This window comes from Polychytrium aggregatum (assembly GCF_025602895.1).
Source record: "Polychytrium aggregatum strain JEL109 chromosome Unknown BJ171scaffold_17, whole genome shotgun sequence".
NCBI lineage: Eukaryota > Fungi > Chytridiomycota > Chytridiomycetes > Polychytriales > Polychytrium > Polychytrium aggregatum.
In genome coordinates, this window is record NW_026516219.1 from 533666 (window position 1) to 556579 (window position 22914).

A 22914-nucleotide genomic window follows, 5' to 3' on the forward strand; every position below is an offset into this window, starting at 1 on the left:
CCCGCTGTCCCCCCCCTCGGTCTTCTCCAGATACACCGTTTCCCCCCTCCCACTTTGGCTTCATCCTCCTCTGCCTCAACGACACTCGCTACTGCTTGCTTGTCTCGAACTGCGATCTGGCATTGGTCTTCCCTCCCTGGCTCGTCCCCGACGGATTGGTCAAGGCATTGCATCCGAGTCACTGGCACTGGCACTGGCACTGTCACTGTCGCTGGCATCGGCAATACCACCGAACGATGCTGGTCTAGATCGTTGCTTGCCATGATGGTTTGGTGTTGTATGAACACCTGTCCCCACGAGGAATCAACCTGATGGCAGTGTACGAGCACCATAGTCTTGACGCGGCTGACAAACCCCCTCTGCAAAGACAGCACGAGCATATGAGCACAGACATCGAGACGTGATCGATGAGCAGATGCAACGTGTGTATTGCGCTGAGTGGTGATGCTCCAAGCGGTGAATGGAGCGGCAGATATTGATCCTGTAAATACATAAGCATCATCGTAAGCCAACCATGCGCATGTGTGCAAGTCCAAGTGTGTCGGTTCTTGTTGGATACTGCTGGTTGGTCGTTGGTCGTTGGTCGTTGGTCGTTGGTCGTTGGTCGTTGGTCGTTGGTCGTTGGTCGTTGGTCGTTGGTCGTTGGTCGTTGGTCGTTGGTCGTTGGTCGTTGGTCGTTGGTCGTTGGTCGTTGGTCGTTGGTCGTTGGTCGTTGGTCGTTGGTCGTTGGTCGTTGGTCGTTGGTCGTTATCGACACCGCTCTCTGCTCTCCATCCCAGAGAATGATGTCTCATGGGTGTGCTGGTATCCAACAACCTCCAAGGTGGTTCGCTCGCTTCTGCATTTGCACCGTTGGCCATACTCATGCTCATGCCCATGCCGCATCTTTGCCATACTCGTGCCGCACCAGCTCCCCTCCTGTCCTCTCGCCCCCCCCTCTCGCTGGATCGATCTGATCGATCTGATCATTGCGAGTTTATTTCGTCTGTCGATTTCTCTGTCGCTTCGTCTGTCGCTTCGTCTGTTGGATCAACTGGGATGTCCATTTCGCAGGCCCTTCCTCCGCGCGCGTTTCGGCCCTGGCCAATTGGTCGTTCCGCCTCGTCTCCGAGATCCGTGAATGTTGCGGCCCTCCTCTCTGTCGTCCTTCATCTCCCCCATCAATCCTCCGGCCGATTTGCATGCTGGCATGCCACCAAACCCCCCTGTCTTTTCGGTGGATGGGCGGGCCAGCCCTACAAAAATCCTGGATGAGGAGGCTCTCCAGATCCTCCGGCTCCGTCTCGACCAACTCGATTACAGAGAGCATCTTTCCGCCGAGTGTGTCCCCCTCGTTCGACGGCTCCTTGCTGATCTGGTCCAAACCACAGAATCCAGCCGTAACCTAAGAACGCAGCTCGAGCTAGCCGAGCGAGAAAAGGCCCAGCTCCAGGATCAGGTCCGACCCAACCTTCCGATCTTCTTAGGGCATCGACATCCGCAACCCCGTATTGATGCTGTCCTGCTCATCCCTCCACCAGACAACTCCACTACGCAATGAAATCGCCCGTCTCACCGATGAAAACAACCATTTGCACATGGATCTCATCCGGCTCGCCGATGAGCGGGACGCTCGGGATCGGAAAGTTCAGCAGGCTGCAAGACGGGGCGAGGCCGAAAGGGCTGATCTCCGGTTCATGGTCTCTCAGTATCTCAACAAAGCTACTCTTGAGCAGAAGAAGGCAGAGGAACAGCGGATACGAGTCGACGAGCTCTTCAGTCGAATGGGCATGTTCAGCCAACCGGCCGCCCCAGGTATAGTGGTGCCTTATCTTGATGAGCCCGCGGATCGACATGCTCTGATCCCTTCTGAATCACCACAGGAAAGCCTTCCAAGGCAAAATCTGATAAGATATTCCAGCGGCTCCAGCGGATCGATGTTGAAACAGGACTCGGTAGGAACAGCCAGCAGCGGCTTTGCAATCGGCTCTCCCTGTGTCTGGAAGACTCCACATTTATCTCACATCTGCGGATCTTTAGAACCCCTCGAAGCTTCCCCTTCGCCCTTCCCTCCCCCCAACCCAGCTGTTGCAGACATGCTCCGTCTGAACGAGGGACGGATGGAAATGCTAGAGCAGTCTGAAAAGGATCTCAAGGCCAAAAATGCCGATCTGGAGAACGAGGTTCGCTAATTTCACGATCCTATTTGATGGGCCCACCAACTGTCCTTGGTGAAAGTTCACGCATCGCTGACCCATGTGTTCTAACATATCCTCTCGTTTCTAGATTGAGCTGATCCGTGAGCAGCTTTCAAAACGTGAGCAAGAAATCCAACGTCTTGGGACTGAGCTCGAAGTTTGCCGAGCCCAGCAATTCGGGACTGTGCCGGAAGGAACTCTGCCTTTGTCATCCATCAAGGACCCAGGTACATCCGAGACTGCCCTCATCAACGACCTTCCGGTCGCGCGGCAACGCATAGAGCAGCTCGAGATGCAGATTGAATATCTCCAGGAACACATCGATGAGCTGGAAAAGGTATCTGTCGCATACTCAATGGGGCTGCTTGGTGCCGTCGGCAAGCATGGCCTAGCGCAGGAATTACTGCAGCGCTAACGACAGCCCTTTTGGCCACAGGAACTGGCCGGCCAAGAAGGAGAAAAAATGAATATTTTTGCGGCGTTTGACGAGGAAAAGAGGCTCCTCAACCAAGATCTCCAGAAGGAGAAAAGTAGGAGCGAAGGACTTGTGCGCAATCTCAACCGCTTGGAATCTATGGTCCAAGATCTGAGCAAAAGCCGTCCCGATGGTCGGTCGCCTTCCCCAAAGCATGGTACGGTCTGTAAAGCGATTGATTCTGGACAAGTGAGCGGATGAGATCGTCGTTATTGCTCTCCGCAACTCACACGGGCTTTTGATAACGTACCTACAACAGATACTGCTGACGGCCCGATCCGCAAGAGTCCCCCTGCGGTGAGCATTCATTTGCCGTAGAGCTCTGTGCTGGCCTTTATGTGCCCTTCTCTGCTTCATGACGACTCTCACTGACATCAAACAGCTTTCCCAGCCGATCCGGGCACAGAATATGGAGGAGCAGCTTCATAAATCCAACGAGTCTCTCCAAAAAACTGCGTCGGATCTTTTGACGTTGAGAACAGATTTCGAATGTAAGTTGCTGATTGGGTGACTGACTGCTCCCAGTAGAACTCGGCACACAGCATTCTGACACATCATCTACAGACGTCAACAAGGAAAACACATCTCTTCGCGGATCGCTGGCAGAGGCCCACGCTCATATCTCCCAGCTGACGAAAGAGCTGTCAGAGCTCAAAGATCGAATCATAAAAGACCCCGCCGTTGGCATTCCAGATGTGAATGTGCGTATGCCTCATGGTCGCTAGAATCGCTCGCTTGGATTGACTCTCGCATTCGCTGCGCTCGAGCAGACCAGCCACTTGAATCGCGTTTCGCAGTGCCGCTAAAGGGTATTACAAACGCACCATCCTCTACTGTGTTCATAGGCTGTACCCACGACCAGTCCCGAAGCACGAGCATTGGTTTCTAAAGTCCAAGACCTTGAAAGAAAGGCGTGGATTATGGAGAACGACAAAAGGGTTTTGGAAAACCAGGTAATTTCATCCAACATCGGTTGAAGCTGTTGAGTCGTTCCGTGGAAGAGCTCCTGATAAATCAGCCTGTTCGAGTCGCGACGGCGTATGACTGCGGTACCCTTCGCTTTCGAACCCGATGCTGTCGTTTACCAACGCCTTCGCTGAACTATGGCAGATCAAGTCCATGCAAAGTGAGCAACTAGACTGGGAGGGCCACCGCACCCGCGCCACCGCCCTTCAAAAGGAGCTCACCGTTGTTCAAAAGCAAATGAATAATGCGCTGCGAAATCTCGAACAGTCAGAAGCTGCCAAACAAGAGGTAGCGCCATCATCTCGCAGGCTTAATGGCCGAAATGCCAAATACTAACGACTTATCATGCGGCCCACAGATAATGGGACGATTCAACGCTGCTTCCGAAGATGCAAATGCGTTGCGGCAGTAAGTCCAATATCAGAGGTGCATTGATTACATCTCTCGTCGCCGTGCTTGGGCGACAAGTAATCTCTGAACTTTCTCTCACCTCCTCGATCAGAGAGCGCAACAATCTTGTAAAGGCTCTTCAGTCTTTCGAACAGCAGCTAGCAGAGATACAGGCGTGCATCGTCTCGGTGGCCGAAGAGCGTGACAATATGGTGTTGCTCTACGAGCAGGTACTTGTCAGAAACACCTCTATTCCGACGCCGCCGGTGTTGCTCATACATTCTCATACGCATTGCATTCAAATTGCCTTGTGGTGGTCCAGGTTAATCAAGAGCTCCAGCTTCTCCGAGTCCAAACTGGACGGGTATGCTTAATTGGTGGTGGCAACTTGAAGTTACGGTCACCAAAGCGGATGCAACTGCATGCCGCAATTCCCGGTACATAGCGTTGCTTCTAACATGGCATGTTTACAGAGTCCTGCGGAGCCGCCAAAATCCCGGATACCGTTTCCTCCTCGGGCCCCAGTCGCGGTCGAAAGCTGTCGCGAGCATGCTCAACAAGAACGTATCCGAGACCTCGAGGACGAGATCAGCAGACTCCGATCTGACATTGAGGCCATTCTTGTCAAGCAACGTGAGCATAGTATTGCCACACAAGATGCAATTGCCGATCTCGAGGAGGAAGCCCACCGGTAGGCTTCCCCGGACTCGCCCGCGCAATCAATCAAACCGAAGGATGGCGCGTAGGTGGAGGGCTGATATGGTTTGGTATCGATGCTCATCTGCACCCTCTGCCCATGGCGGACTCAGACTCAAGGCTGAACTCGAAGCCCAACTCAAGATCAGTGCGGGACTCGAAAATGAAATCGCCGACTGGAAGAACCAGGTGGTGAGACTCAAGAACGACTCAGACAACCACATCCTCACTATCGAAACCTACCAAAGGAAGCTTGCTAATGCCGAAGGCGAGCGGGATCGCACGGTGAGTGTCTCCCAGATTGGAGCAATTGGGATTTTGCCTTCTCAACTATTAACGATTCCATTTTGTCGTTGGTTAGTCTGGCCAACTGCGCGAACTGCGCTCACGCCTTTCGGAGACAGAGATCAAGCGTGACCGGGCTTATTCGAACTACGAGCGGCTCTGTAGCGATGTCGACGAGCTGGAACAGCGGGCGAAAGACCAGCGCGCTCTGTTCGACCGAATTGAAGGCGAACGCGAGCTCTTCCGCGCTGAAAAGATCAAATATGGCGAGCGTATCGCCGAGCTGGAGAGTATGTCCGCAATCGCACTGTCCGCAGCGCAAGGAGACGGAATCAAAGAGGCCCTGATGAGCCTGCTGACGCGTTTTGGTTGATAGACGAGATCACAAAGCTCAAGGCTGTGGCTGCACTTGCAGAACAAGATGCGCATCAGCTCCGAGACGCTTTGGATTCACTCAACAAGCAAGCAAGCACGCAAGAGCAAGATCTTGGCAGCGTGCATCGGCAACTGGACGAAATGGTTCTTGAGCGAGATCACTATGCGTCAGTGAGTCAGGTATGAAGGAAACTATTGGTGTCGGTTGGAGTGACTTCCTCGGACGAACCCGCTAATTACTTGCCCTCAACCTGACAGCATATGGAGCTGGAGGCCCAGAAGCTCGGGGCCGATCTTGCAGCACTCATGAAGGAAAATCAAATATTGAGCTCGGAGCTCTCCAAGGTATTTGATGGTCATTGTTTCCAGCCTGGGGCAGCGACGCCGAATTTTGCCTTGAAGTCGGTAACTGATCGCGCCAAGCTACTCCATCAACTAGACTGCCACGACTCGCGATGATTTTGAAATGGAGCTGAGAGAGTGCGAGAGACAGATCCAACATCTGGACAACCTTATCCGAGACCGAGACCAAGAGAAGGACCAGTTGATGAAAGCCTATCGTGAACTAATCTCAACGCATGAGAAGCTCGAGATCCATGCAAAGGTTGGCACCGAAGAAACTGGAGAGCTGAGGTGAGTATGGACCGATAGCGGGAGCAACCCGTGATACCTACCCGCGGTTCAGGATGCTGTTCTGCCAGATATCTCCGTTTCAGCTATTGACCCGTGGGTGCTTGTAAATGCGAAAGAATGGAGATGGTGTTCCGTGACAAGAAGATCCAGCAGCTACAGCAGGCATTGGACCAAACGGCTGCCGAGATCGGACAGTACAAAGCAGATCTGAATGCCTTCGAGAAGCAGTGTGCAAGTCGGTATCCGATTTCGATCCTCGAACCGTGGATACCGGGCGAGATTGGTTGGCACGCGCCAGACTGAGCCACCCAGCAGTGTGGATGGGGACTACCGACACGTTCGTCTTAATCCTGTGCCATCATGCCATCGTAATGCTTACGCCGGTGCCTCTATCGAACGGCCTAGACCTCACAAGAGCTTTGGCTACAGCCGAACGAACGATCCGCCACGTCGAGTCCGACAAGGCTCGCCTGATGAGAGAGATCGGTGCTGCCAAAGACCTCTCTCTGAACATCGAACGGGCCAAAGAAGAATCGCAGCGACAAGTGACCACGCTCTCGATGGAGATGGAGCAACTCGCCAACACCCTGCGCGCGCTTGAGGTTGAAAAGGAAGGGCTGTTGAATCAAGCCAGATCCGACGTACGTACGGGGCTAGGGACGTGAAGTTATGAGCACTAAAGAACATGGTGGCATGAGCTTGACAAAGCACTGGACCCGGGAATGCTTTGGCACGTTTGCCGAAGTCACCAATTTACAAGCATTCTCATGGTCTGCCTTTCACCTCCCTATCCCGAAACAGAAGCTGAAGGTCGAGCGACTTGAGCGGCTCCTCGCGCTCGAGAGAACCAAGAAAATCAACAGCGACAAGTCTGCGCAGGCAAGTAATCGCGATGATCTATCCGGCGCACGATATTGGGCTTGCACCAGTCGATAGAGTTGACTTGTTGCTTGCATCCAACAAAACCCCAATGGGCGTTTAAAATAAGCACATCATCGAGTCAGCTGCGGGTCTAACGCTGCTTGTGTGTGCTCGAGGGTGCAGGAGCTCCAGAGTGCTCGAGAAAACTTGGACGAGCAGCTTCAAAAAGTGAACCAAGAACAGGCCGAGCGCATCCTGACCTTGACCAAGGACTTGATTGCGGCCAAGGCGCAGGCCAGCGAAGGCGCGTCGCGGATTTTGAGCCTCGAAAAGGACTGGCAGTCGAAGGAAGAAGGTAACCTCATTGCTGGGCTCGGAGAAGCTCGGTATTGTCAGCAGGTCTTGAACAATGCTTATACTTGGGTTCCCGCTGGCCCAAGGATCTCGGTCGAACGGGAATGGGCAAGAAACAAACCAACTGATCGTTTTGCTGCCGTCCCAGAATGCTCCAAATTGACAAAACGCGTGCAGCGACTTCTGGAGGAAATGTCCAATAAGGATCGGATCATTGACGGCCTACTTAATCCAGGAACTTCGGTATGCTCGATCGAAGAGTGCTTGCTATAATGACTCTACCTGCTCGGCGGCTGCTGTCGCCAGATTGTCTTGCTCATCCCGCCTGCTGGACGTTGATTACCAACAGGATACAAGCACAAGCCTCGGTATGGACCAGAGGCTAAAAGGGGAGATTGAGAATGCACAGCGCCAACTCCGCGAATACGAGCACAAAATCGCGTTGCATCGGACACGGGAGACGAATAGCGCCACAGAGGGCGGAACGACGTCAAAAGCCCAGGACTCTTCTGCCCTTCCGATCTCGAGTTTGAGCCTCGACAGGGACCGCTCTCCATCTCCGCCGTGGTTCTCACGAGTCGATCGCAGCATTGCGGGCGACGGTCATCCAAAGAGGTCAGAGTCTGTCCTCGCGAGTGAGCAACTGTATAGCGTCTGACGAATGGATTGTGGCACTCCATCGTCTGTAACATGCGGCTCTTCAAGAGAGCTAAACCGTCGGCGGTGACTACTTCATGGTGGCCAAAGAACGCACAGCACCATTCATTGACCAGGAATCATCCTGTTGTGTCGCCGCAAACGGTTCACAGGGCCTCAAGTCAGTATGGTCTCGAGCTTCGTGCTCAGTCAAACCCTGGACTAAACGACCGGCCTTCGAGCACCAAAGGCGACTACAAGATCAGCCCGCTGTTGGATACAATCGTCCAGGTAAGCAAACCCTGTGTGCGCGAACCATGGATGGGCTCGCGTGGGTGGATCTCAGGCACTGGCCACTTATTGCGCAAATGACTATGCTGAATTGGGGTAAGGGCGGTGCCCTGGCTTCGCCAGCCCTTCCCCGGATGTCCTCGATTGCTCTGCGCATGTTGTGACTGCCGATGTTGTCTGCATTGTGTGGTGATGGCCGTGTCGCTAACGCTATCCGCACTGGTATTTGGCAATGTTCTGCGCCGTGTGTACGCACGACTGCAAAGGTCAGCGAGCAGCTCAAGTAGCGACGAGACAGCGCGATGTCGTCCTGATGACCTACTGGATGTCAGTGGATGGCAATCGCACCATAAGCATAGGATCCACAGCCAATACAGTGAGCATCCACTGCCATAGCGAGCTGAAGAACCAGGGCCTCGTTGTTGTGTCGAAGCAGTCGCTGTTTGACTACATTCACAGTCCCCCCGTTAGGAACAGGGGGGGGGGCACTCGGATCATGGCAGAGAGAGAGCTACGAGGAGAGGGTGGTGTTCATAGATTGCCCGTTGCGATGCAGTCTCGTTGCAATACAGTCTCGTTGCGATGCAGTCTCGTTGAATCACTCCACCGGTGATGTTGCTGCCGAGGGCGTCTTGGGTGAACTGTCCACCGGTTGTGTTGGTGTCGCATATTGAACTGCGGTGCATCGTATCGATGAACTGCGGTGTGTCATATCGATGGACTGCGGTGTATCATATCTGTCCACTTCCGCATGCGCATGCCTTGGTGGGTCGCGCAATTGCGCACCGCAGGCAGTGGGCGCCCATGAAGGCCGAGCGGGCCGCTGGTCGCCTTTCGGGCTCATGGCGGCCCGGTGAACCACTGTGCAAGGGCGCCATCCTTGTTGCATTTTTTCCCCCCCTTCGTGTCATCGTCTTGCTTTCGAATCCTTGCTGCGGATCAGTGGTCAGCCTGAACACAGAAACTGATTCTCCAGCTCCGATTCCCCAATCTTTCTCTCCGACGCCCGACCAGACCTCAGCCAGCTTCGCCCGAAATCCACTCTCCGCTTCGGCGTTGGCACTGCTCCCATCCATCGCAACGCCGCTGGACCAGCCCGCTCTGGCCGCATCCTCACCACCACGATGCCAATCTTCCGTCTGCTTGGTCCAGGATCGAAAACACGTCCTCGACGCACTACTCTTGTTCCGGCTGCCGGCGAGCATTCGTTTTTCCTGGGAATCGCGGGTATCCCACTCAAGCTGCTCGAGGCGTCAAACCCCTTTGACTATGAGTCGCTTCTCCCACGTGTATGTGGCCTGGTGCGACTCCAAAATGCAGTAGCGGCCCACGACTCGCATCGCATCACGTCCATTCGCATCACCTTCGTAGGCCAGCACACGGTTGGACCCAAGGCCACCACATTCATCGAGAGGTCCGTCGGCCTGCTTCCGTCTGACTTTGAGCGCTATCTCGAACCTGGATTTGTACCATTCAGGATCGAGCTGGCCGAGCTCGAGTCTCAGGCGCTCGTCTCGGCAGCTAGGTCGCTGAGAGTCCGAACCCGGTATCGACTCTGGTGCGCCCTGGGTTGGTCCAATGGTCGGACGGTTTGCTCGGAGATTTATGACATCCCAGCGGATCATATCCGACCGATACCGCTTTCCGAATTGGCACACATTCTCGCCCCCCAACCCACCATCCAGCTTGAGCATCACAGCTGGGATGCCGACCGCCCATCGATGAGAATTACTTGCTCGGTGGAGAAGCCTCGGGCTATTCCCGGCGATTCGCTCAAGCTCTCCTTCCGCTTGAGCCCGTGGGAGCACGGCCAGGGCTCAGGCATGTCGTCCTGTACCGTGTTCATGTCGATCATCGAAGTCATCGAGGACGAAGCTCCGGCAAGCTCTGATCATGGATGTGGCTGGATGGGTTCTCTTCCGTGGGGCATCCCCAAGAAGAAGTGCGAGGAGCACACCCTCAACATTTTGTATGTGCGTCTCGAACAGGAGCACAAAACCGACCTTGGCGTCTGGGATATGGCAAGTACTCTACTTCTTTATCGCGATATGTGGCTCGTTTTCCGCACATGCCTTCGTTTCGTTCGGTTCGGTCCGCTGTGGCTCAGGCCGCGTTGGTTCATGGGAACATGTACTGCATTTGGATGAGGGTGGATGGGTGTCCTGCGCGTCCGCCGTTCCTCAGCTACTGCCTCCGTCATTTCCTGATCGTGATCTTTATTGCGCTCGCCGTGGAATCCGACCACCGCAATTCCTGCTGTGTTTACACTGGCTAATATCGCGGTGATACACCCACCTACCAATCGTTACAACTACCGATGCAGTCGCGACGGCTCCATATCCCGTGGATATTTGGCAGCGCCCACCCGAAGGGAACCGACATTCGAAGCAACCCGAGCGTCCGAAATACGCTCTTCCACATCAGCCACTACGTTACCTTCACGTTCACATTGAGCCACTCCGAGACTGTGCGCTATCGCATCCCAATAAGTGTTGCTCAGTTTGACAGGACCGACATCGATAAGGTCCTTCCATATTTCAATGATGCCGTCAACGAAGAGATTCACAAGATCACATGCTCGAGAGTCGAATACCACGACCCCGACGCTGGGTACTGGCTGCCGCGATTCCAAGCGTGCGAGTCATGCCTCGCCGAGCCCGGGTCGTCGCTGGACGATCGACCTCCACAATACGAAAGCTTGGGGATCCAGCCGCCGAGGAATGCTACAACCGCGCCGACCGTACCTACATAGTGCGGTTCAAAGAGATTCTCATCGTTCCGTGCGCGGATGTGATCTGAGTCCAACGGATCAGCGGGTATGCTGGGTCAACAATGTGGCATATTGTCCCATTCGGACAAAATCACTCCGCAGTTGGATCATATCACATTCGGCTAACGACAGAGTGGTCCAAGCCATCTCCTTGTGTGTCCTGGGTGGGCAGGGAGATGCATGGAGTGAGTGAGCACGACGAGGCCAGCGAGTCGCAGGAGATGCCGTCGCTGCAAGTCAGAGCAAGACGACTAGCCGGAGAGGGAAGGAAGACAGGGCAAAGAGCGGAATCACATTACAGTCTATCGAGTTAAAAACGGGACACCCGTGTTTTTGACCATTGAACAAATATTTTGTTACCCAGTACCATCGCGCGCTGGCCATGACCATTCGCCAGTGTGTCCAAGAGCGCCATTCACCGCCGGCACTCCGAGACCAGTGTGCAGGTCGACTGTGGAGACCGGAAAGCGACCGGCGGTCTTCACTCGGAGGCTACCAAAGTGATCTGTGTTATTTCCTATGGCTTAGCTTGACGCATGCCATCACAGACTTCGCTGACATATGGGTTGTGGGCAAGTGTCCATTACCCCTCTGAATTAAGTGTATTCATCAGCCGTGCTCACAGCAGTGCCAGCCGATTGATATCGTTTGAATCCGCACACTCGCATGTCGCGATGTCCCATCTCGGAATGGGTTCGCTGTCCAACCAAGATCCTCAAAACGAGGCAGTTTGCTTGATTTGTGGAGACTGTCACTGAGGCCAAGGGCCAAAAATCTATTTGATAAATGAGCCGCGTCAAGGACGCCGAGCTCGTTACAACAGAGTCCAACCTCCGTGTCTGGGACAGGACAATTGGCTAATACAAGGAAGTACACATTGTAATGGAAGTGCGTGCGTCGATGGTTGGATGCAGAATGACGTTACAAATGCGAGTGTGCGGAGCATAGGGCGTGCGTTGGGGTCAAACGAAGAATGGCCAGAGAAGCGGCCAGAAACAACCTAAATCAGGGATATAATTGAGCACTGGAGCACCGGGGCTGCACATTTAGTGCGACCACTTGAACCATCTCTTGATCTTGTCCATGGAGTGGACGCTGGTACGTGAGTCCTTGGTGAGGTGCTTGGCGAGCGGGAGCCCGATCGGGGAGGAGGACTCTAGATCGAGCGACGCGGCGGCGGCGTTTTCACCCTTGAGCAGCGAATGCTTGGCGGCAAAGGCGGTGATGTGGGCTGGCGAGCGGTTGATGGGACGGGCCATGGCGGAGAAGGTGTTGATATAGCAAAGGAAGCTGGTGGTCGGGACGAGAGCTCGCCAGGCCGGGTATTTATGGGCCCGGCTCTGCGAGGCGGTGCAGACGGTGCAGGCGGTGAGCAAACATGTGTCGTCGGTGCAGGGGGGTGGAGGCGCACCTGTGACAACATGTACATCATCCGCCAGGGGCGTGCACCGGCCCTGGGTCACGCCGAGTCACGCCGAGTCACAGCGACGCACAGGCGCGCCCAGCCCTGCATCGCCACTGCGGCCGCCGCCCAATCAGAATGCGTCTCCCCCGCCTCGATTCTGCCCAGACGCCCACGTGCGCTTTGCCTGGCTGCTGCGCAATCCAGCAAGTCGGCAGCCGCGTTGCGATTCCCAGGGGAATTCCAGGAGCATTATCACTATGAAAAAAAAGCTGACGTGTAAATTACGCGTTGGCCAATACTTCCCTCGCAAATCCCCCACCGGACTCAGCATAACAAGGAAAAACACGTCTTCTCGCGTTTTGTTTTGCCTTGGGGGTCGCGTCTGGCCACTGAAGCGACCGCGACGGGCTCGGGTCACCCGCATTTCTCCTTGTTCGTCCAGGTTGCTGGCTCCCTGGGTGTCCCCGAACCCGCACTGCCACATCCCGTGGAGCCCTCGGCCAATGGGCTGCTTCCGTTCACGTGACATGGCATCCGAGTCATCCCGGCTTTTCACTGTCTTCCGCGACTCGTTCACTGTCCATGACCCCCGGCTGCTTTCCTGACTCATCTGTGTTCATGGGTCATCAGAGCCTTCGGACTTGGACAAAAACCGGGCATTTCCGCCCCCAGTTGCTTCGTCAATCTCCTCTTGATCCTTTCTCCCCTCGACCTTCTCATCCGACTCTAATCATGAGTTCAGCCGCTCAACCATCTGGGCACGATCACCCAAGGCATACTCCATATCCAATATCATCGACCAGGGTACCATCCTCGATAAATAGGGCTCACGATGGGCTTCCCAAGAACAGATCCATCTGTCGTTGTCGCAAGTGTAGCACCGATTCGCAAGGCTTCAGGATTGTCTCCAGAACGACCTACTACGACCACTTCTATCGCTATGGCTTTCCACCTGGAGTCCCCCCTGTTCACATGTACTCGCTCAAAGATCCTCAAGAAAACACAGCTGGCCATCTTTCTTCGTTCCCTCACCGTCCTATTACAAGCATATGCGAAAATAACCCCAATTTGCGAACTTCGCCGACATTTCATCCCCCAGTGTTGGTGGTAGATGAACTGCGACCACATGGGATAACATCGCAGCGACCTTCATTGGGTAAGACTGAGCACCTGATATCACATTCTCGCTAAATTTTTGTGTGCGTCACGGTTTCAGTCTTGAGCAATAATCAGTGATCTGTGCTTGGACGCTGCCAGAGCTCACTACGAAATGACCAATACACTCTCGATTTGTCCGACTTTGTTTCTTCATCCTTGGCCTGGCCCAAAGGCTCACCCCGCGCATTTGAGCACGAGAGCATGGATATCCAAACAGGAGCATCTATTCAGCAATGCACCCAAGACAACGAAGGCCCTGCTCCAGCTCAATTTGAACGCTGCCCTTCGTGGTCGCCAAGCATGTGGGCATCGCGGGACTCTGAAGAAGCGTCCATGTACTACGAAGACTCTGAAGACTCTTCGATAGACTCAGAAGACACCACTTCAAGCTCACCGAGAGAATTCGATGACATTTCGGGTGAGATATCAACGTCACCCAGCCTGATCGTATCGTCGAATCTTCCTGGTCTTGCTTCAGAGTCCGGTTGACTCATATAAATGCCACGGTTCACCTTCCAGGACAGTATCCGGATAGCTTCCTCGGCCACTTTCGACTGCTTGAAATGAATGAAGATGATGAAGAAACTGGTGACGAAGAGCCCCGCATATCAGATGGTGAGTCAAATTCAAAGGACAGATAGCAATCCGATGTAGCATCCGAATTGATGTATTCACCCGCGGCTTTCCCCCAGATATCCCGCCCTTCTATTCGCAGCTGGTCAAGGTGTTGACCGAGTGCAATGTTACCGACAAAGCCATCAAATCTGTCCTTAATCATTGCAACAAATTCCAAGGATTGTCATTACCAGCTGCACCCAGTCTGTACAAGATCCAAAAGATCATTTGTTGCGAGTGGAACGAGTATCTTCAGAGGCTTCCCTGCTGCCCAAACAGCTGCATGGGATTCGACATCAATGATAACCAGAGTCGAATATGCACGTTTTGTGGAGAGGATGCTTATGCGACGGTGAACGAAAAACTTCTGAATGGCGGCATTCAACCACAACTGAGGCCGATTCAGACCTACAAGTATTTCGATTTTGTTCAGATACTTCAGACACTCTACCGAAATCCAACTATGGCAGAGTTGATGATGTACAGAGCAAACAGAGCGAGCGAACCAGGTACTTTCCACCCGTATTATTTCCCAATACTATATTGCTATATGGTGCTCTGAACTCACCAAATCTGAATCTTCAGGCATCATGAACGACATATTCGATGCCGAATATTACCAGCACCTTTGTAGTCGCTCAATGTTCCAGCAGCCCACCGACGTTGCTCTCGGGCTGCATTTTGATGTCTTCAATATCAATCAGAGGTACGCCCGCTCTCTGTTTCAAAATCAGATTATAACCACAGCTGACCTTTGTATCTGGTGTAGGCAAAGCCATCAATCGTGGGGCTTCATCTTGATCAACTTCAATCTTCCACCTGCTCTGCGCTACAAAAAGGAAAATCTCATTACGGTCTTGCTTACGCCTGGTCCACGATCGCCTCGTGACTTTGATACATTTTTGAAGCCGTTTTTCGAAGATATGAAGAGACTTGAGACCGGTGCGTAAGCCCCTCTGGTGTGGATCACTTGGTCACTCCACATAATCCTCGCGAGAGCACGCTGCTGACGGAGCAATGTCTCTCGCTCCCAGGTGTTGAGGCGATAAGGGTCGACAAAAATGGCGTGGAACATTCTTTCACTCTCCGAGGTCACTTGCTGTACTGCCAGAGTGACATGCCCGGATCCAACAAATTCGGTAAATTTTCTGGGCACACCGCCACGAAGGGCTGTCGTCTCTGCGAAATAACGGCCACGAGGGCCGGGGGTGCCATGTGCTTCTATGAGCGTGACACTCCCAGTCCATACCGCACCGAAGAGAGTCTGAACAGAATATGGGAGGCCATCGATCAAGACGGCATGCCCCGAAACGGTACGTTAACGAGACGAGTCAGGGCGTTGTTTTCGACTCCGATGTTAACATTAACTATGTTGATCAGGGATCGTGGGGCGACCAGGTGTAACTCAACTTGAGTCCATCGAGCTCAGCTTCTGTCTTCCTCTCGATCTGATGCATGTGATCTCGAACATCGGTCCACTCATGATGGAGATTTGGAATGGAACGCGGAAGGCTCCCTCATCCTCAAGTTTGGACCAAAAGATCACGTCCAAGTGCCTGAAAAAGATCGGAAGATGGATCAGCGAAGGCAGGATTCAGATTCCAACAGGCTTTGGTGCCTCTTGTCGGGACCCTGTCTCATACAAAAGCTTCAAAACCGAAGAATGGAAGAATTGGATTATCATGTACTCCCTACCTCTGCTCAATGCGGCGGGCTTTCCACTAGAACACTTGTAAGCTCTTGATATTGTACCCTGCTCGAACCGGGGCCCGTCCTACGGTCGATGAGATACTTGATTCGAATTGATCCTAACAGTGATGCTATTGTGCCTAGATTGGGATGGAGGCGCTTTGTCTATGCCCTTCGATTGATGCTGCTTCCCCAGTTGAATGTTGCTCAATGCAATCAGATCGAGAGAAATCTTCAGAGGTTCCAGGAGTACTACACAGAGCAAGTAGCACGAGACAGCAGTCCCTTCACTTGAGGATGTTGGGCAGCTCACTAATTCTCAATATCTAACCACGTATACTCGAAATGTATTCACCAGGTCAATCGCAAATCTCCCAGAGTCACTCGAACCTCCTCCAGACAGAGCTCCAGACCTGTCTGGACTTCGTTTGATGAAAACCTACGTGCATCAGCTCCAACACTTGCCCAGGTGCATCCGATTGTTTGGACCCTTGGTATATCAATGGCAGTTTGAAATGGAAAGAACCTGTGGTCGCCTGAAGCTCATCGGGCGATCGAAGGTCCATCCAGTGGACAATATGGCCAATCGGCTCGTCCTCCAAAGCTCTCTGAGCGGTCCAAGCATTGCTCCGAACTTGACCTTGAGAGGAACATCCAGGTTGGGCGAAGACCCTGGGATATGGCCATCCTCCTTTGCAAACAATGGGCGGGCCTCGAATCAAGATAGCCGCGGAACCTTGTCTGGCCAGCAACAAAAGCTGAAACTACCTTCTGAACAAGTCGCGAAGCTAAAGAGCGCTTATGCCAGGACGATTTCTGCCAATTCCTCATACGGCTATCGTGAAGCCTTGCAATATGTCCATTCACTTTGGGATCAGAATTCGGACACTTGCTCCAAACACACCAAGATGGACGCGGGGGAACTACATGTCATATCTCAATCACATCGGATGAGCACGGCACATCATCGGATGAACTCTGTTGTGAAGGTAAGGCATTCGGCAGCGCGCGATAGCGAAGCCTCATATGAGCTAATGCATTCTGAATCTACAGGTTTGGACCAATATGCCCGATGCATCAGCAAGCAATCACCCATATTCTTCTGTCCGCTTCTATCAAGTCCAATATTTCATCAGCCACTCCTTTGATGGAGAAACAACAAACTGGGCATACTGTGTGATTCCAAAGATCAACATCAGATATGGAGATGACAGTTCAGGATACCGCCCATGCAAAGAGTGTGCTACCTTTCACCTCGACAGCATGGAGTCAACGAATCATATCTTTGTCCCAGTCGATACAATCGTTTCTACTGTCGGATACTTCGAGATGGAAGGCGGTGGGTACAGCTTTGCTGCAATTGGAGAGGCAAAGTCAGGCTGATACTTATATCAACCATTCCAGGTGGCTTTTATATTATCGAGCAAGATCCTCCGATTTGACAAGTCGATGCAAATGTCGCAGGTAGTTGGGCCAAAAAGTGCTTGAGGCCGCTTGATGACGAAGGGAGTTTGTCCGAACTTGACCCATAGTGACCATATCAGTGTAATGACAGGTCAAGTCGGAAGGTTTGGAATATAAATATCCCCCCGACCACCGCTTCCTGCCCGCTTCCGTCGTCAGGCTCAAGTCAATACTCCCCTCAGGCCCTCTCTATCCTAACTTCCTCGGCGGGCCCATGAGCCGATCGATGACATAGGTGCCGTTAAACGCATGCATATTGAGGATGAGCCGCATCATGAATATGTCTCTAATGTTTTTAACTCTAACGCTTCCTCTTTCACTATCTTGAATATGTCTCGAATGTAGGAAGCCATCCAAATCCAAGTAAGTCCCTTCATGACGATTGAGTATCATCTGAGAGAGCTCGAAGGCGACGCTTCAACTAACCGCATCGCTCATTCCCTCCAGATATCCTCGCCCCCATGGGACATTATCTTGATTATTATCATTTCGGGTTTGTTATCACTTGCGTTTTTACTGAACACGGCATATCATACCGCATTCTGTTTGCGACTCTGAGGTTAAACTGGCTGGTGGAGCAGTGACCACCGCGGGTTTGACCTAATCCTGGACTAGTTAGAACGGCCGAGGATTGCCCCAGGAGTTCACGGTGCCGCCCAACGGCGGTCGGAACTGGGGTGTCCGAAAGGCAGTTCTCAGAACGGGTCATGGTGAGGGAGAATGAGGATATGAGAGGTTCGGGGCCGGGAGAAACCGGGGCGGAGGGGTCCCGGAACGGAGCGGGACGGAGCGGGACGGCAAGCGAATGCCAAATCGGGCCAGAGCACGTGTGGGAAGCAACGCTGTTGATTGGCTAGCGAGCAGTCCCAAAATGGCATCGTTCGGACGAGGCTGCACCAGACTGTCGGCACACACGTGACTCATTCTGTGTCTTAATGTGCCTGCTGACCAGGTCCCGAGCCGAACACAGCCACTGTAGAGGGGTCACGTCCTATTTTTTTCATCGTGATTCCGGGGGCATCGAGACGGCCAGAGACAGATCGCCAGATCCAGCTGCGTCTGCGTCGAGGGCAATCCATCCGATCATGTCGCTCTCGGTGTCGATCGCGCTGGCTGCCCCCCCCCCAATGCGTTCCTGCGCTGCTGCCACGTTGCTTCCAGCGCCTTCCATCGGGCCAAGCCCGGCTCAAGCCCGCTGTTGCGCAAACAGAACGTGATTGTGTTGGCTCGGCTGGCCTCCAGTCCATTGTCTTCCAGCCCACAAACGGATTACGACAGAGCGGTCGGGCTCGCAAACAAACAAATGGAGCACAGGATATATAGAAACCTACCTATCCAACTTGCCTCGCTCCCCGCCTCCGTCGGCTGCAGCAGCTCATTCAGCACCATCCTGTGCCCCCGTCGCTATGCCCTCTGGCAAATCACACCGATCTCCGGCCTACATTACCGCCTTTGCCTCAAAGCACACCCTGCTTCGAGGCGAAAACGCCCAGATCGCGTCCCAAGATCTGGCGGCTCCCAATCCACTGGGGCTGCCCTTGGCCAAGACCATGACCCGTGAGAGCTCCTCCTCGCTGAGCAGCCTCACCGGGATTAAGCATTGGCTCCGCAAGAAGTTCGAGCGCTGAGCGTGCGGCCGCGCCGCATTGCTTCCTTCCAGCCTCAGACTTCGTGTTATGTCTGTTTCGGTGGGCCGGCAACGGATCTCATTCACATCGGCTCCAGACTGGCCAAGTTGGCCCTGGACAGCTTTGTTTTTATCTTTCCTGTTCGTCCACACCCCAACACTCATCGATACCGCGGGAACATTCCTTTTCTGCTCGCACATTTTCCCCCAATTTTGTCGGTCTTCTGAGATCTGCCAGCCCTCTGCGTCGCCTCGACGGCCGCTGGGGTGGAGCGTTCTTGGAATCCGCTGGCCCAATTCATATTCGGTGATGCCGATTCCGCAGTTCACGCAAGCAAGACCGGCACTGCAATATATCCATATCGAACTGGGACACTGCTACACATGCATGGCTTGTGGGTTGCGAAGGTTGTGGATTGCGGGACGTCGATCGTTCATCAAGCAACACCGTTCCTTGCCCCGCGTCTTCCTCACCCTCCGGGTGTGTCCTGTGCGAAAATGCTTGCTGTGCTTCAGTGTGCACTGTCTTCCGTCTGCCCTTTTGGCCGCTTGGCTTCTGGAGGTGGCGTAGAATCCGATTTGCGTTTGCTGCGTTGCAAAATAAGTCGGCGGTCAGCTTTCTTGAGGTATAGAGATGGAACCCCGCTTGAAGGCTACGTGTCGGAACACCGAGTTGCATTGACGCCGAACGTGCCATCGCACAACGCCGCCCCAAGACAGGAGTGTATGTCCCTCCAGGCCCATGTCGTGGGGACGCCTGGTCTTTCTTGCAGATGGCTCACCTCACCTTGCTTCCTCAGGACGGCTTTCGCCTGCAGGGTCGGCATATGCCACCGCAGGCGGGATACGGAAGCTGAGACAGAGCATCTCTTTCTTGGGCGCCACATCGCGGACCCGGTGGATGTTCACGACGCAGCCCTTGATGGAAGCTCCCAGATAATGCTCGGCCCTCTGGAAGAGTAAGTACGCCATGTAAAATTAGCTCCCGAGCGGTGGGCGAATGCTTGCATGCACAGCAGCCGGGAGCAGACGCGACGGCTTTCCTTCCTCGACGTGCTCATCGACCGGCCAGATTCCAGCAAAAATGCTCGCACCCGTACCTCAATCACATCGGCGTCCAGATCCTCGGCCTTGGAAAAGCAGTGGACGTGAACGATAGGAAGTTTGTCGTCCGGGACGATATTTTCCTTTCCATGGAGTAGCCCGCGGAATGCATCTTTTGGAGGGAGGGGGTAACAGGACGGCGGCGGCGCAAGTCCGCGAGTTAGTCTATCACTCGAATAGCCTGCATTCTGGTGCTGTGTGGCTTGACAGATTATCGATCACAGCACCAACGGAGCTGTCTACCGAGACCAGTCTGCATCACCCCTAGCCAAAGACGCACCCAAGAACTCGATCGCGGTGGCCGGGAGATTCATGACATAGTGGTGAAAGATCTTGAAGCCCTCGGGCGGGTGAAGCTGTTTTGTCTTTTGGACCTCGGCGAGTCGCTCGGCCTCTCGCTCGGCTTCGGTTGGCGGAATTTTGGGGTGTCGGGCCGGCCGCTTAACCTGGACGTTCTTGCGGAACTCCTCCCAAACGGCCGGGTCGTTGAGATACGTCAGCGATTGGCGGATGAAAGCCCGTCCGTCCATGTTGTAAGGACGGACCAGATGGCCAACCTGCTCGTACAGATTTCGTGTCAGCGAATCGTACTGCCAGGAGCCAGGAGCCCGGAGCCCCTGCGCATAACACGGAAAGGGCTATGATGGAGCGATGGCCACCACAGCTCTCACTGGACCAACACAACTATCCAAACGCTCGATTTCATCGCCATCGCCATCGCCATCGCCATCGCCATCGCCATCGCCATCGCCATCGCCATCAAGAATAACCAGTGCTTACGCGGTTGAGACCAACGTTTCCAACAAGCGATGAGTAAGAGTCCGGGTTCAGATCGTTTGCAAAGACGACCGCACCGCGCGTCTTGGCCGCCGGAACGGCGAACGGGCCCACGCCCGCCATGACGTCGCAGATCAGATCGCTCGAGCCGAACGACTTGACCAAGCGCTCGTGCTCGCCCTGCAGACGAGAGTTCCAGTAAACCTTGGAATAGTCAAATTGGAAGCGGCATCCCCCTTCTTTCTGTCGATTGGAGGTGTTGGAGAGAGCAGAAATTGCAACGCCGTCAGACCTGGACACTGTCGACTCCCAGTCACTGCGCCAGCAGGCATCGATATCAACCTCTCTTTGAATAGGGCCCGGCATACGAACAGAGCGCATCCACTGACCATCTCCGTCACAAAATTGTCCTCTCCAGCCAGAACCTCCATTTTGAAGAATCTGAAGGTGTGGTCGATGCTGTCCAGCTTGTTGACGACGGTTTTGATGTACTTGTGTTTCTGGTCAACGAACGAGGGAATGGCAATGGAAACACATGAGATTGGGCAAGGCACGAAAGACGAGGCCTGGCAATCGATTTGAACGCATGGCTCAACCGTTGATTCTTGCAGGCTCCCATCGCCATCCGCCCTGAGCATCTGCCTTGACACTCACGTCAATGATGACTTGTCCAATGATGTTTTTGTAGGGCATGTGCTGTTCTCGAAGATTCAGGTGGGCTACAGTCCACGCAATCAACCAATACGTCAGACAGCGCGGCCTCTTTGGCTGCCCTTGGCTGTGTCGCTAGTTCAGACTCGATATTTCGATCGATCGATGTATAGCCTGATGCCCTCGGTTTGGTGCATTCCGTTGGATCAACTCGGTCCGATGCGCTTCGACAGGCTAAAGTTTGCCGCCCATGCTCGTCATCCAACAGCGATCCATACTAGTCTCATACTATCCATTTGCCAGCCCGGACCTACCGATGTGGCCGACCATCTCAAAGGCAGAGGGTACTTCCAAGTCGTCCGGCAGAATCGATCGCAGGATCTGGTCTGAGTTGTCGGTTGGTGACCAATAGCTTGGCATCAGTATCCAGGAGACCGATCACTCGTCCGTTTCCTTGCCGCTAAAGAACCCTGCCTCTGATGAACCTCGTCGTGTCCGATGCCAACCATTGTCTGTTGGCCATCGCCCTTCGCCGCTGTCGGAAGGTGGTCTGCTCCTGGCTTGGGCTTGGGCTTGCCTCCCCACCACAACAGCTGCTGGAGCAAGATGCAAATCGCGCCTAACCTGCAGACCAGTAGTCGTAATCCAGTTCGACCGAGTGTGTGACGAGCTCGGCCTTCTCGGAGAGTGCGAATTGCTTGACATTGTCGGGCAGGCTGTCAATGTCTGGCAGAGATACCACAGCGTCAGTACAAACCAAAGCATCCCGCCAGTCCAACTCAGCCTGACGACCGACCAGACCTTTATTCAGCTGTCGCCGTATGTCCTCACGTACTCAGTGGCCCGAAAGATAGAGCCCCAGGCTCCCCGAACAGTACTTACTGCGGGCTTGGATCTCGGGCGAGAGCAAGACCAGGCGACGGGCATTGCGCTTCGTCATGCCCTTCTCGACATCCTGTGGATCCTCGATCAGATGCCGGAGCTTGGGGATGTTGAGCAGGCTCCTGTACGACCAGAACCACGGAATAAAATTGAATTGCTTTCAGAAGAGATCGGGCAAGAGCGGGAGACTGTTCCGGGTTATGTGGGGGGGGGAGAAGGGAGAGAGGGAGACTCAAAGAAAGATTGCGATCTCGCGGGCAACTGAGGAGTCTTGCCCTGGGACGGGTACATTCGGGGCCATATTTCCCTTCAGTGCTCTCTGGATTTGGCTGCTCGATCTCGCCGACCATCGCTCTCTCCACCATCGTCGGAGAATGCTGACCCTTCCAGCGCCGGCAGAACCTTGGGACAGGTGGCCACGTCGACTCGTAGAGCTGCCAGCTCGATCGACCTCTTGAAGAGCAGCTTCTCGAGGGTCTTGATGCCCTTATTGGTCGGCGGTGCGAGCAGCTTGATGCTGGACATGGCTGACTGCTGCTGCGATGAGGGATCTCGGATGCAAGGCGGCAGATGTCGGGGTGCGATCGCGAAGGCAAAGGCGAGGTCGGTGATCAGACAATCGGGCTGTGGCTT

At 54.0% G+C, this 22914-nt stretch overlaps 5 protein-coding genes across 5 annotated transcripts; 3 read left to right on the plus strand and 2 right to left on the minus strand.

The window, feature by feature from the left end:
* Window positions 1-999: 999 nt before the first annotated feature.
* Window positions 1000-8530, plus strand: BJ171DRAFT_91369 (uncharacterized protein). The gene is made up of 28 exons (XM_053115990.1): window positions 1000-1438; window positions 1521-1794; window positions 1863-1934; window positions 2020-2162; window positions 2266-2514; window positions 2614-2809; window positions 2912-2949; window positions 3035-3143; window positions 3217-3353; window positions 3498-3605; window positions 3763-3906; window positions 3977-4026; window positions 4121-4238; window positions 4331-4372; window positions 4482-4699; window positions 4818-4989; window positions 5066-5279; window positions 5366-5535; window positions 5623-5709; window positions 5804-5997; window positions 6114-6232; window positions 6403-6638; window positions 6799-6876; window positions 7042-7213; window positions 7361-7455; window positions 7562-7827; window positions 8022-8139; window positions 8406-8530. The coding sequence occupies exons 1-28, from the start codon at window positions 1121-1123 to the stop codon at window positions 8424-8426; spliced, it is 4158 nt and encodes a 1385-aa protein (XP_052966984.1). The 5' UTR covers window positions 1000-1120; the 3' UTR covers window positions 8427-8530.
* A 460-nt stretch (window positions 8531-8990) lies between these two features.
* Window positions 8991-10966, plus strand: BJ171DRAFT_617925 (uncharacterized protein). The gene is made up of 2 exons (XM_053115380.1): window positions 8991-10112; window positions 10463-10966. The coding sequence occupies exons 1-2, from the start codon at window positions 9264-9266 to the stop codon at window positions 10889-10891; spliced, it is 1278 nt and encodes a 425-aa protein (XP_052966985.1). The 5' UTR covers window positions 8991-9263; the 3' UTR covers window positions 10892-10966.
* Window positions 10967-11955: 989 nt separating this feature from the next.
* Window positions 11956-12341, minus strand: BJ171DRAFT_581584 (uncharacterized protein; the record flags this gene model as incomplete). Its single annotated transcript, XM_053114114.1, has 2 exons — window positions 11956-12199; window positions 12337-12341. 2 exons carry the CDS (start codon window positions 12339-12341, stop codon window positions 11956-11958), a joined length of 249 nt encoding a protein of 82 aa, XP_052966986.1.
* A 6247-nt stretch (window positions 12342-18588) lies between these two features.
* On the plus strand, window positions 18589-19513 carry BJ171DRAFT_91482 (uncharacterized protein). The gene has a single exon (XM_053115991.1). It carries the CDS (start codon window positions 18917-18919, stop codon window positions 19436-19438), a length of 522 nt encoding a protein of 173 aa, XP_052966987.1. The 5' UTR covers window positions 18589-18916; the 3' UTR covers window positions 19439-19513.
* A 137-nt stretch (window positions 19514-19650) lies between these two features.
* Window positions 19651-22806, minus strand: BJ171DRAFT_423874 (guanine(37)-N1-methyltransferase; the record flags this gene model as incomplete). The annotated part of the gene is made up of 10 exons (XM_053107628.1): window positions 19651-19818; window positions 19968-20083; window positions 20252-20528; window positions 20752-20991; window positions 21138-21248; window positions 21403-21467; window positions 21714-21785; window positions 22024-22177; window positions 22352-22403; window positions 22664-22806. The coding sequence occupies 10 exons, from the start codon at window positions 22804-22806 to the stop codon at window positions 19651-19653; spliced, it is 1398 nt and encodes a 465-aa protein (XP_052966988.1).
* Window positions 22807-22914: the final 108 nt, after the last annotated feature.

Coding starts and splice junctions, on each gene's coding strand:
- BJ171DRAFT_91369 (XM_053115990.1), top strand. CDS start 1,121: ATGTTGCGGCCCTCCTCTCTGTCGTCCTTCATCTCCCCCATCAATCCT. Junction 1,439..1,520: donor AGGCCCAGCTCCAGGATCAG/GTCCGACCCAAC, acceptor TCCCTCCACCAG/ACAACTCCACTACGCAATGA. Junction 3,606..3,762: donor AAAGGGTTTTGGAAAACCAG/GTAATTTCATCC, acceptor GAACTATGGCAG/ATCAAGTCCATGCAAAGTGA.
- BJ171DRAFT_617925 (XM_053115380.1), top strand. CDS start 9,264: ATGCCAATCTTCCGTCTGCTTGGTCCAGGATCGAAAACACGTCCTCGA. Junction 10,113..10,462: donor ACACCCTCAACATTTTGTAT/GTGCGTCTCGAA, acceptor CTACCGATGCAG/TCGCGACGGCTCCATATCCC.
- BJ171DRAFT_91482 (XM_053115991.1), top strand. CDS start 18,917: ATGTCTGTTTCGGTGGGCCGGCAACGGATCTCATTCACATCGGCTCCA.